Source organism: Micropterus salmoides, unplaced genomic scaffold (genome assembly GCF_014851395.1).
Source record: "Micropterus salmoides isolate LMB-PRFRI ecotype aquatic unplaced genomic scaffold, ASM1485139v1 Ms_hic_scaffold_2, whole genome shotgun sequence".
Taxonomy (NCBI): domain Eukaryota; kingdom Metazoa; phylum Chordata; class Actinopteri; order Centrarchiformes; family Centrarchidae; genus Micropterus; species Micropterus salmoides.
In genome coordinates this window covers 41,141,287-41,154,802 of record NW_024041150.1, presented here as the reverse complement: position 1 = coordinate 41,154,802, position 13,516 = coordinate 41,141,287, and the positions used below count along the sequence as shown (strand labels likewise).

At 37.9% G+C, this 13,516-nt stretch overlaps 1 protein-coding gene and 1 long non-coding RNA gene across 3 annotated transcripts; both read left to right on the top strand.

Annotated features, from left to right (window-relative positions):
• Window positions 1–3,097: 3,097 nt before the first annotated feature.
• Window positions 3,098–5,149, top strand: LOC119912291 (type-2 ice-structuring protein-like). Its single transcript, XM_038731430.1, has 7 exons — window positions 3,098–3,248; window positions 3,352–3,448; window positions 3,567–3,617; window positions 3,773–3,882; window positions 3,976–4,113; window positions 4,205–4,316; window positions 5,064–5,149. Exons 1-7 carry the CDS (start codon window positions 3,177–3,179, stop codon window positions 5,132–5,134), a joined length of 651 nt encoding a protein of 216 aa, XP_038587358.1. The 5' UTR covers window positions 3,098–3,176; the 3' UTR covers window positions 5,135–5,149.
• A 6,783-nt stretch (window positions 5,150–11,932) lies between these two features.
• Window positions 11,933–13,087, top strand: LOC119912308. 2 transcript variants are annotated; one of them, XR_005446113.1, is made up of 4 exons: window positions 11,933–12,020; window positions 12,124–12,220; window positions 12,345–12,395; window positions 13,071–13,087. It is a non-coding gene; the product is annotated as an uncharacterized LOC119912308 (long non-coding RNA). The 2 variants fall into 2 exon arrangements; XR_005446114.1 differs by having other exon boundaries at window positions 13,065–13,087.
• The last annotated feature ends 429 nt before the right edge of the window (window positions 13,088–13,516 follow it).

Genomic DNA, 13,516 nt, shown 5'->3' with positions numbered 1-13,516 from the left:
CACCTAGTGAAAATGTCCATTCAATAAAACCTAATGAGATGATACAGGTGCGATGTGATCCAAACCTCAAATGGATTTTTCTATTCAAAGTTTTCGAGTGTCCAACAGCATTTGGTTTAGTTTAACCCTCCTGTTGTGTTCTGGGCAATATAAATAAATGACTGAGGTATGTTTCATCTAATTGAGCAAAGGCTTTATGTATTGATTTTTAATGGTTTTATTAAAACTTTGCCCCTCCCTGGCGTTCCAAGGAAAATTGACCGGCCTTGAGAAATTAATGTGAGAGACTATATTATATTCAACATATAGAAAACTTCCCCGTACACCCCACACCACACCCATCTAACTATGTTTTTAAAATAAATGTTCATTTGAAAATAAGTTGTCACGAATTTTCTTTCAGAAGAAAATCATTCAGTTTAGGACCAGAAACAGTGGGACAATGGGACTTTAAAAAAATATGATTTCAAAACAGTGTCCTGGTTCAATAGATCCCAGTCTTTGACGTGCCCCTAAAACAGATAAGCCTACGTACAATGACAAAAATGATTTATGAGCACCAGCTGGTTCAAAACATAGTCAGGCATAAAGTCTAAGTTTTAAAGCGCGCTCTTTGACAGAGAAAGAGAGACGTCTGCAGCAGCTGAAGCAGTAAGACAGAAGAAAACAGGGAGAAGATAAGGAAGGTTTGGGTTTGGCTTGCTGGCCATTTAACATTAGCTGTATGCGTGCATTTAGTTGCTTTCAACCTTTCACAGAGCCGACACGCCTGTCAGTCACTTTTCGTCAACAGACCAATCACATTAAAAAAAGTTTGACCTGCTACAGCAAGTCATTAAAAGTTGAACAATATGATTATTGACAAGTTAGTACTTAGCATTAACACATTAGAGACCAATGTAGAGCCTTTTTCTTGCACAAGGATTTAATTAATAAAAACAACCCACAGAAATGAAACAGTTGTAACTGGATTTAATGTTCGACTAGAGGTAAAAATAGTAGGCAATACTATCATATTACTGTTATACTAAGAGTATACTATTAACTAAACATTATACTCTTTTTTTTAATACACTCATGTACAGTTCCTCCTCCAGGTTGTGGATAGAGACTCTGCATTAGACAGATGTGCAATGAGCCGTCTGCCAATATTTGCTCCTTCTAGCCGCCTCCTCTGTAGAGCAACACGCTCCCCTTGTTCTGTTTTACATCTGTTTCACTTGTTATTGTTATAAATATTGTTTGACTTTGTTCAAGATGAGAAATACAGTTTTGAGTGTGAGTGTTTCATGAATTCCTTGATAATCAAGCAAGCAGACTCATAGTACCATTTGTTCTAATATAATCCATTCGCAAATTGCAATATTGTCCACAATAATCGCTTTATGACTTTTCACATAATCCTGCAGCCCTAGTAGAGAGGAAAACTAGATGCTGCAGAAGCGGTTTGGTGGCTTCTGTACAGAGCAGCGGGCTGTCATCACTCAGTTTAAAGAGCTCCCACACAGCTGAGGGCTTTATTTTGTTTTCCCTTCGATGTGAACAGGAGCGTTACGTTCACTGCTGTGAGCGGAGGTCAGGTGTGCAACTAAAACCTGAATATTCAAATCCCAAAATTTAAAATCTAATCTATCTATAAAGTATCAAAAGTAATGTAATAATCTAAAATGGCCCTATAGACAGTATTATTATGGATATATATCAGCTATATCATAGGCTGATATATTTTATTATTGGATTATAATTGTTGATGCATTTATGTACAAGCAAAGAATTTGCATCAATAATTTTTAATCGAGTTACTCGAATTTATCAAATTGTTTCAGCCCTATATTGACGGTGTCCAATGTATGTGGAGGATGAAAAACGTCTCCTATTTATTCAGCTAAATAAACTATTTAGGACAGTGAAGGTATTTTCTTTGTTGATATGTTTTGTATCCAAAATATAATGTTATAGTTGTCAAATTCGCCTAGTTGAGTATAAAGTGCAATATTTAACATTGAATTGTGGAGGAACAGAAGTGTAAAGTCCCAGAAAATGGAAAAACAAAATACACACAACTAAAAATGATACTGAAGTGGCCTACTTTAGTAAGAGTTATAGCCAGTAAAACTCCAGCAGCGTGGAGTCAGAGCCATCATATAGATGCTGACACAGTCAGCATCTATATGTTGGACATTAAAGAAACCTTTAATAAAGAGAGACAGATGTGTTACTCACACTTATTTAGCGAACAGGCTACTTGTACTGATACTGTCAGTACTTTAAGGGGAACAAAGATGATGATATCAAAGTTCATAGCTAGTTTTATGTTACGAAAAATGACTCATTGTTAAATTTCTCTGGAATTTATCCAGCGATGGTTTCACCCAACAATGCCCTGTTTCAGTCTCACATGTTGAACAAGGCTCATCTGACAGCAAACATGAATCTGATATATATTTCTTAACAATGATTAATAACTACTCCAGATCTTGAGAAGTCCAGGTCACAAAGAATTACAGTTTGACTGCGTCCCACAGACTGTTTATTAAAGTTTGTATCTCTCTGTCAATCAATATATTAATATAGCCTATAGAAATCTATTTACTCATGATCCATCAGGGAAGCTACCGTCTTGTTAAGAGGAGCTCCCCGTAGTTTGCACAGTCTCTGTGTTGGTGAATTATTAAAAAACTAAACACCTCTTAATTTCAGGTTAAAGTGCGTTGTAACGCGCTTTACTGAGATTATAATGGGTATAATATTACTGATTTTTATTTGCATTATATTACTGCGTTACAGCAAAAACTAACACATTACTGTAATTGTGTTACTTTTGTAACACGTTACTCCCAACACTGATCACAACCCAATTGGAATTTGTTCTTTTTAAATACATTTATTACAGGTCATTTAATCAATTGCAGGCAGGTCAAACACGCTCACTCAATAGTTTGAGTTCTGCTTAAAAATGATCTTGCATGTTTCTTTAGTGAGCACATTTCACAGCTTCATGGTTACAAACATTATGGAAACAAACCTTTCAGCTGGACTTAGTGAACATGTTGCCTGTAAATGTGTATTTGAGTTGTGTGTTTTGTCTTTAGTTCCTTGGTTTTGTGAGGTGGCAAGATAAGTAACTTCATCCTCAGTTCCTGGTAAGATCCGTCTGCAACTGTATATAAGAGCTGATGTTTCTCTGGTTCAGAACGACTGAAGCTACAGACGCTGAGAAGGAAGAAGAGAAGATCGTTCTGCAGCAGGTTTGCTCACAAACTGTCATTATATATTGACCTGACTGCCGCTACAGGTGGTCTCTTCCCTAGAGAAGTGTTACTAACATGTCCCTGTCTGTCTTTATTAAAGGTAATCATCATCTTCAACATCTGCATCATCTCCACCATGAAGACGCTGACTCTGTCTGCACTTCTTTGTGCCATGATGGCTCTGACCAGAGCTGCTGGTGAGTATTACTCCATATGTGAGTGTGAACGAGAGACAGCTTATGTTCATGTGTCTATACACAGCAACAAGGGTAGATGAAGACATGAACTCACTAGTGGGTCAAAATGTCCTTCCAGCTCTTCCAGATGCAGAGGCTGGAAATCGGACTGACTTGTTCACTCCAACAGGTCAGTGGTACTTTATCAGAACTACACAAATATGTGTGTGTGTATATATATATATATATCTGTATAATTCTGAAAATCTTTTTATCCTCCTGTAAACAAACAGAACGACTGCATCTACTACTGTAGACTCATTATCCTTGTCTGTTTGACTTCAGGAGGGAGTCATGTTGTCAAGAGGGCCACATCTTGTCCCAGTGGCTGGATTCCTTTCAACGGTCGATGTTACCTCTATGTTGCGCAAATCATGAGCTGGGCTTTGGCTGAGGTAATTATTCAGTGATGCTTCTACACTACGTCTATTCTGCTCACTAGTTTCAACTCTAAATCACAACTTTCTGCACTTCTTTCTCCGCTGTAGAGAAACTGTCACTCTCTGGGTGGAAACCTCGCATCTGTACAAAACTCCAAGGAGTTTGGTGTGATTCACATCATGTCGACATCGAGCATCACTCAAAATCAAGTTGTAGCGTGGATTGGAGGGTCTGATGCACAACAGGTTTCTTATCCATCATTACATAATGTGCAACAGTTATTTGATTAAATAATTATTGTCTTTTATATGTACAAACTTCTCTTTTGTATTCAAGGAGTCACTGTGGTTCTGGAGTGACGGAACGCCTTTCCACTTTACTCAGTGGTGTAGTGGACAGCCTGATAACGCTGGTGGTCGTCAGAACTGTCTTGGCTTTAATTTTAGAGGTAAATAATATAATAATATTTTCAATGAGAGGCACTGGTCTATCTTGTGTGCGTGTGGTTTTCCCGCGTTTGCATGTTGTGTTGCATGTGTTGTCCCCACCTTCCACCCCCCTTCTCTTACAGGTCTTGTCCTTTCTCTGTGCTGTCTGTTTGTGCCCCCCCATCCCTGTGTCTGCCCCCCTGTCCGGCCCGGTGACAAATCAATACATAATTAAATAAATAATAAAACAGACAAAGGAGTATATTAATACTCTCTTGTTAAAGTAAAATCTGTCTGGCACAATATGGTATCCAGGTCATCATACTCTATACCAGGCTGCTGGGCAGGACAGGTTTAAAAAAACAAATGAAACGAAACAAAAAACAACAAAAAAAACTGTATTGGTTTTACTTTTAGAGGTACATGAGATAAAATGATTTTCCATGAGAGCTCAGTGTGTGATTGGTGTAAATAGTACTGGATGAATATCAAAGAAAAGGCTGGTGAATTACATGTAACATGAAGTCACTCTAAGTTACAAATACATGGCAAAATTTCATAGACTACAGAAAACACTATTGATTTTGTTTTTGATTAGTAACCTTATAATGCAGCTACAAAAACTGTTGTGCTGTGATGACAACAGTCAGGAGTTTCTGCCTGTAACTGTGAGTGATGATGTTCAAACGTACAATATATCCCAGGATGAATGATGTTCAACAGTTTCAGGTTTGCTGTCTGACTGCTGTGTTTTTTGGTCTTTACAGATCAGAGATGCTGGGACGACTTTGCTTGTGATGTTCTGCTCCCATCTATCTGTGTCAGAGAGGACAGATAAAAACATGAAGAACCTGTCTAAAGCACAAACACTGATCAATTTCTGTTTGTGTCTCTGCGATGAAACTCATCTCTCTTTACGCCACCAGTCTCATATTTGACCTGAAGGCTCTATATCTCATTTAACATCTTTATTTCTTCTCTATTGCTGTAACGCTACTTAAGGAACGAAGCGACAAGTGACATAAACAGCAGCTGGATTGTCTCTGTCTCTTTAATACAAGCAGACTGAATGTGTAATGAAAAGAAAGCTTTTAGCACAACTTTATTCTGCAGAGTGAACTGTTTTTGCTTCTCTTATGCAAAATTAAAAGTCTCAAGCATTGAAACAAGCTGATCTGTGTTATATCTCCTGTTTGGTACAATCTACCTGGACCTCAAAGAGCTTCTTCTTATTATTAGCTTATTATTCCACCATGCAGGTAAGGGCCTCTCCTTCTGGAATGAGGAGGGAGACTTTTCCCTTCAAGCCACCTTGGGATGTCAGCTTAACAGACCCCTACATAGGAAGTCTCACAGACAAATTGTGTTCGGTTTTATGTTTATTAATATGTTAGTTGTTCATTCCCTGCTGGTTCTTGCAGGGAGGGGGAAAAGCACCAGGTTTCTGAACGGGATGAAGGGGGGAATCACATAGATGCAAAACAGGTCTTTAAAGATAGCATCATTTAATATAAATGAAATACTCAATCCAGTTAAGAGGGTTTCTTCTCTGCAAGAGGTATCTTATCACAATTAAAGAAGGATAGAATTCAAGTAGCTTTCTTTCAAGAGTCACACCTTAATGACTCTGAACATGCCAAATTGAATAAATCAGAAATCAGAAATTTATTTTTCTTCCCATGGATCAGGCAGGAGGAGAGGAGTGGCAACTCTGATATCCGGTGCTATAAACTATGAACACATATCAGAACATAAGGATAGCGAAGGCAGATTAGTTACGGGCAAAATAGAAGGAATTGTGTTGAGTCTCCTTAACGTGTATGTCCCTCCGGGCAGTGACTGCTTCTTTTATAAACATATAGTCGATCTAATGACAACAAAAAGTCAAGGGATTTTAATATGTGGCGGAGATTTTAATATCCAATTAAATCCGAAATCTGGTGCCGAAAACATTAGCAGAGGACTAAATACTTGGATGTGTGAAGTGGGGATTGTGGACGTGTGGAGAGAGATAAACCCGACAAGCCGAGACTACTCACATTACTCACCCACTCACAATGTCTACTCGGATTACTTTTTTATGCTTAAAGGAGATCTTTGTAGGGTGGACAATTGTGAAATACAAGCAAGCACTATCTCAGACCATTTATATGTCAGTCCACCTGAATAATAATAAGAAATCCACTCTCTGGAGACTGAACTCTGTATTCATTCTGAATAAGCCAGTCTTAAAGATAAACTGAAAGTGAAATTCAGTCATACTTGGATAATAATGATAATGAAGATTCTCTGGGATGCATTAAAAGAAGGTGATTAGGGGCAAAATAATAGCCATATCCTCATATAAGAAGAAAATTCAGGGAATAAAAGAATCAAAGAAGAAGATCTGAAGAGACTACAGAAAGAACATGCAAAGTCTCTCAAAGATGAAAACAAACATAAGATTAAAGAACTAAAAAAAGAAAGAAACTCTGCATCAAATGAAATAGAAACTAGTCTGGAAAAAATCCAGGAGTGCTTCCTAAAATACTTTAAAACATTATATTCCCAGCCACAGAAAGGCAACAACAACCAGATCGATGTTTTTTTGGCCCAGATTAACCTCCCACAGATCACTGATGAACAAAATGGAAAATTAATATCTAAAATAACAAAAGAAGAAATTCAATCAGCAATCAGGAGAATGAAAGGAGGGAAATCTCCGGGGACAGATGGTTTTCCCACAAAATGGTACAAAGTAATGCAAGATCAACTAATTCCAACACTATTAAAAATGTTTAATTGGGGTTTGGAAAATAAGAATATCCCCCCCTTCATCGAGGGAAGCAATGATCTCAATCATACCTAAAGAGGGGAAGGACAAATTGGATTGTGGGAATTATCGTCCTGTAAGTCTTTTAAATAATGATTATAAACTATTCACCTCCATATTATCTAAAAGAATAGAACTGACTACCAGTATTAATACATAAGGACAAGACTGGCTTTGTCAGACAAAGACAGACCCAAGATAACATCAGGAAAACACTGCACGTTATGAGACGAATCACTCATCAAAAACTGGAGACACTGATATTAAGTTTGGATGCAGAGAAAGCATTCGACTCAGTGAGGTCATTTATATATAAAGTACTTTCAAAATTTGGCTTTCATACGACTATAATTGACACATTTGCAGCTCTATACAACAAACCAACGGCTAGAATCAAAATCAATGGAGATCTAACCAGTTCATTCATTCTGGAAACAGGAACTAGACAAGGGTGTTGTGCGTTGCTGCTCCTCCTTAACACAACCTACTCAGACACTCCCAAAACTGATGAAATTATTACAGGAATTTGGTATTAAATATTAAAATTGAACTATGACCCGCCAGCCTCAATTAAGACCAGGTACAGTTGGAAATGGGAGGCTGAATCCATTAAATATCTGTTTTATTACCTAGGGACTTTTCAAGATTGTACCACATCAATTACGGCCCATTAAATTCAAAGATAAAATCTGAAATACATAGATGGAATGTTATTCCCTTTTTAAGTTTAAGTTCCCGGATAGAGTCAATCAGAATTAATATTCTTCCACAGATGCTGTACCTTTTTCAGTGTCTGCCAGTCAAAATACCATCTGAGCAGTTCTTAGAATGGGACAGATTAATAGAAAGGTATTTGTGGCAAGGGAAAAGGGCCAGAATTAAATTTAAGACACTGCAACTAAGAAAAGAGAAGAGTGGAACGGGCCTTCTCTGCCAACAGGATTACTACCATGCAGCCCAACTGAGACGCTTAGTCTGCCTGTGTTCACCAACATACACTGCAGCATGGAAAGAAATAGAAAGTACGATGTTAAACGGAATAAACAGCCCTACTAAGTGATAACAAATTACTAGAAGAACAGGAAATCCCAGACGATTCTATAAGAGGCAGCTTTCTGAAGTCCTGGCAGGCAAAAGCAGATTAGGAGAAGCATCTAAAATTATGAGATGGTGTGCTTATGATTATGAAGAATAAAGATTATGGACTGGGAAAAAAGGATTTTTTTAAGTACCTGCAAGTGAGGTGTCACTTTAATGACAATCATAAAGGGGTTGGGGAAAATATGCCAGTTACAGTGGTTATCAACTGGGTCAAACACATGATGGGAGTTTTGCGGGAAAAACATTGCAAGATTTTTTATCGCACCCATTCAGAAACGATACCAGGGCAGCGTAAATGCCTGTTGGAGACTTTGTGGATCTAATGGAGCCAACCACTTCCATATTTTTTGGGACTGCCAGACAATAAGACCTTACTAGGAAGAGATCCACAAACATATAAACAATGTATTTAGTGTAAACATTCCACTTAAATGTGAAACTGTGTATTTGGGCAATCTAGGGTTTGAAGCATGGAACATCAACATCAATAAAAAACTGCTGCCGATACTACTGGCTGCCAGTAAGAAATCTGTTACCAGGAAATGGTTAAAAGTAGACCCACCCACCATTGATGAATGGATTAAAATTGTCTACGAGATTTATGTTATGGAAAAGAAGTGGTGCGCAACCCGGTTCTGTTCTGCTTTGTTATTGTTCCCAACTGAATAAGTTGTGGTCCGTAAAGAGAAAATTTCAGAAGGGCAATATGGACCAAGTCATCTAAACTTTCTCAATCCACCCTTACTTATGTACTTGAACGACGGGAACGATGGGAATTTGCTCTTCCAAATAAAAAGAGAAAAAAAAAAAAAGCAATAAAGAAAACATGGTCGGACATAAAGTGGATGTCAAAAAAGAGTTTCTCTGATACAATCGAGGTGTTTGTGAGGTGGAAGTTTAATAGAGTTTCATAAAATTACATTATTCTAAACAAAGGTTTTAGGTAGAAATGTAAACACTGAATGTTGTATTTGTACTGTAAAGATGGCACGGTTCCATCAGCTTGGTCTGTCTAATGCTGAAGTTCAGCAGACAGATTCAGGAGCAGGACTCTAGGGAATCTAAATCGAAACATTAGCCTGACATCATCATCGGTCAGGAAATCTTCATGGACACTCGCTTCGGTCAGTGGTATCCACCCACCCTGGGAGATCATGTGAAGATGGAGGTTTGCAGGTGAACACATTGTTTTTATTTTGGTTTTGTTATGTTTGGCCTACATCATGATGAGGACTGATGGTGAGGTGGTCTCAGTGCGCTCTGTGCGCCTGGCAGCACAGTCTGTACACTGCAGCCATTTTACACACAAAAACTAAACTGAAGACTAAATGGTGATATATGCACAGAGGATATTATTAAAAACTACTGACGCTCTGTTCTGTAATTCTTTAATGCTATTTTGAGGTTATCCTTAATTTGTAAGACGATGAATATTCCATCAGTTAGCCGAGTTGAACTCTGAAAAGGACTCAGTAGGTAAATTTACGTCTAAAGGCGAGCTGCCGAAATTGTGACACCTGACATTATGCTGGGCTTATGCAGGAAGTTCAACAGCGGGGCTCATAGGTGTCATTTACACGGGTGATGCGCCTCTTCTGTTTTTTCTTTCTAGACTTGCTGCAACAAGTGTTTATATTTCCTCTTCACATACTCAATTAGACATCCTTCGCAAACAAACTTTATTCACATCCTATTACTTTTCAGTAAACCCCCTATGGGACATTTCAGTATAGACTGAGCCTTAAAAGCCATTTTTAACTCTGTGGGAGTATCTCTTATGTTTAGCTCAAGGGATTCTCTGTGTTGCTGTCACTGTTTGTGGCTAACAAATCGCACTAACGAGTCACATAACACCGGGAAGGGAAACTGGCTAATTGGGCCCAATTTGAACATTTTCACTTAGGGGTGTACTCACTTTTGTTGCCAGCGATTTAGACATTCATGGATGTGTGATGTGTTTTTTTGAGGGGACAGCAAATTTACACTGTTATGCAAGCTGCACACTCACTACTTTACATTTTAGAAAAGTGTCATTTTTTTCAGTGTTGTCACATGAAAAGATATAATCAAATATTTACAAAAATGTGAGGATGTAGTCACTTTTGTGAAATACTGTATGAGATATATTATAGGCCAATATAATATGATATTGGATTATTGGAAATTATTAATTATTAACAACTGTACTGATGTGGCATACTTTAGTAAATGTCATTAGTTCTAGCCAGTAAAACTCTAAATCTAAATGGTGAAGATGATATTAAAGATGACAATAACCTTTCATAAAGAGAGACAGACATGCCATTCATACTTATTCATTGAACAGGCTACCTGTACTGATACTGTCAGTACTTTAAGGGAAACAAAGAATTCATAGCTAGTTTTATGTTACGAAAAATGACTCATTGTTAAATTTCTCTGGAATTTATCCAGCGATGGTGTCACCCAACAATGCCCTGTTTCAGTCTCACATGTTGAACAAGGCTCATCTGACAGCAAACATGAATCTGATATATATTTCCTAACAATGATTAATAACTAGTTCAAACTAGTAACTCTAGTTTATTACATTTTGCCGGCCCTTTGTTAAAGTAAAGTTTGCATCTCTCTGTCAGTTCACATATTAATAGCCCTGTTAGCCATAGATAAAATCATGCTTGGTAACTCCTACTTTGGTGTTATGATGGCAAATCTTAAACACAGTGAATAATAACCATTTCATATAAGTTACATTGATGTGCACAGATGCTTGCACCATTTAGAAACCCACTAAGGCAGCATGATAAAGTACACCCAATTGATTCAAATAAGAAGAGGATGCATTCACACAAATTATGTTACACAAATTATGTTACCAACCTCTAATCCTGTAATCTGTACCTTGAATGTCCCACCTCAAGACCAAGTAACTTGTCAGGGGAAAATGCCAAGATGTAAATGAAAGCAGTAATATTGCAGGAACAAGACATTTCACCGTTTTCTTCTTCTGTTGAGTTTAATGGCAGCTGGTATCCATAAATGTTGCATCTTTTCCAGCATTGCCACAGCATGTGTGAAAAGGGACAAGACTGGGACTTCCAGAATGAAGCTGCATGTGTGAAAAGTGAAAATTTTGTTTGATGAACTCACACCAAACCGTCTCAGTTTGTTGCAGAGCTCTGCATGTAAATAATCTAAACTTAGTGGAATATTTATTTTGGGAAACTGAATTGCTGCTACAGACACATCTGAACTAGTAAACATCAAATCTACTAGTACAGTGCCTGTTCGGAGAGGGCTGGTTGTCAAAGGACAGAAAGAGACTTTAAAATTAGATGACATTATGGCTGACGGGTGTTTTCCCTTAAGACATAATAAAAGAGATGGATGCTCAGCCAAAATACTCACTACATCAGTGAATATAACAAAATATAACCCTACTGGAATTTGTCCTTATTAAAACCTTTTAGTGCAGGAAATTTAATCAATTGCAGGCATGTATAATGTGTCATTTGATAGTTTGAGTTCTGCTTAAGAATGATCTTGCAGTGATAATCTTTCACAGTTCCTTGGTTACAAACATCGTGCAAACAAAACTTTAAGCTGGAAACGGCGAACATGTTGCCTGTAAATGTGTATTTGAGTTGTGTGTTTTGTCTTTAGTTCCTTGGTTTTGTGAGGTGGCAAGATAAGTAACTGCATCCTCAGTTCCTGGTAAGATCCGTCTACAACTGTATATAAGAGCTGGTGTTTCTCTGGTTCAGCAGCTCCAGACAGGACGACTGAAGCTACAGACGCTGAGAAGGAAGAAGAGAAGATCGTTCTGCAGCAGGTTTGCTCACAAACTGTCATTATATATTGACCCGACTGCCACTACAGGTGGTCTCTTCCCTAGAGAAGTATTACTAACATGTCCCTGTCTGTCTTTATTAAAGGTAATCATCATCTTCAACATCTGCATCATCTCCACCATGAAGACGCTGACTCTGTCTGCACTTCTTTGTGCCATGATGGCTCTGACCAGAGCTGCTGGTGAGTATTACTCCATATGTGAGTGAGTGTGAAAGAGAGACAGCTTATGTTCATGTGTCTATACACAGCAACAAGAGTAGCTGAAGACATGAACTCACTCCAGTGGGTCAAAATGTCCTTCCAGCTCTTCCAGACGCAGAGGATGAACCTGGGACAGAGGGAACTGCTGTCCAAGGTGAGTGAATATTTCTTTAGATTTGTAATGGTGCCCTCTTATAATCACATATGAGGCATGAGTATTACTGCATGTGTAGCATAGGTGTCATTTACGCTGGGGATATGTCCACACCACTTTTTAAAAGAATAATTTGTTAAAAATGTTCTGAAAAATAGCTTGCAACGATAAATGCTAACTAAAAAATGAAAATACTATTAGAAAGGTTTGTTTGCACAATAAGAAAACACGCTATGCAATTTAAATATAGAAGAATAAAAGAAAACAAGCTTCTGTTTGCTGCATTTTCTTCCATTATATATATTTATATTTTGAATTATCACCTGCCAGCTGTGTTGAATTTCACTTTATAAAAACAAAGGCATTTCCATGAATTGCTGCAGAGAAGCTCTCCAAAATGCAGGGAATTATGTGCTTAATGCTCAAAATCTTCCGACCCCCGATCATTCAGCACTGAATATTTCTTCAAAATAATGTTAAAATATTTTCCCTGTAATCCCAACATTGTGCATCGTCATGTCTCGTGAGTTAAATGCATTGTCACACTCCTAATCTGAGCCACTGTGTCCCCAACACGAGAAATAATTTGAACTTATTCATATATACACAATGTAAACAGCAGACAATTTAAATCAGTAACTGCTATGTCAAACTGTGCAGCTCTTCCAGACACAGAGGCTGGAAACTGGACCAACATTACTTTTCCAGAATTAAGCTACTTTGTCATGATGTTCTCCTGGAAACAAACAGAAATACTGCATCTACCACTACTGTAGACTCACTGTCCACTCTTTTGTTTGACAGAAAAGAGTCATGTTGTCAAGAGGGCCACAGTATGTCCTAATGATTGGACTCCTTTCAGTGGTCGATGTTACCGCTACGTTCCACAAGTCATGAGTTGGGCTTTGGCTGAGGTAATCAGGATTATCTTTATTCATTTATTCTTTTTACTACTTTCTACAGTAAGTTACTACTTTCTACACTTATTTTTCCGCTGTAGAGAAACTGTCACACTTTGGGTGGAAACCTCGCATCTGTTCAAAACTCCAAGGAGTCCGGTGTGATTCAGGTGGTGATGACATTGAGCAACACTCAAAATCAAATAGTAGCTTGGCTTGGAG

Excerpts from the sequence above, each read along its gene's own strand:
- LOC119912291 (XM_038731430.1), top strand. The coding sequence starts at position 3,177 with ATGTTTCTCTGGTTCAGAACGACTGAAGCTACAGACGCTGAGAAGGAA. Across the intron at positions 3,618-3,772 it reads TGACTTGTTCACTCCAACAG|GAGGGAGTCATGTTGTCAAG; the intron begins GTCAGTGGTACT and ends GTTTGACTTCAG. Across the intron at positions 4,317-5,063 it reads TCTTGGCTTTAATTTTAGAG|ATCAGAGATGCTGGGACGAC; the intron begins GTAAATAATATA and ends TGGTCTTTACAG.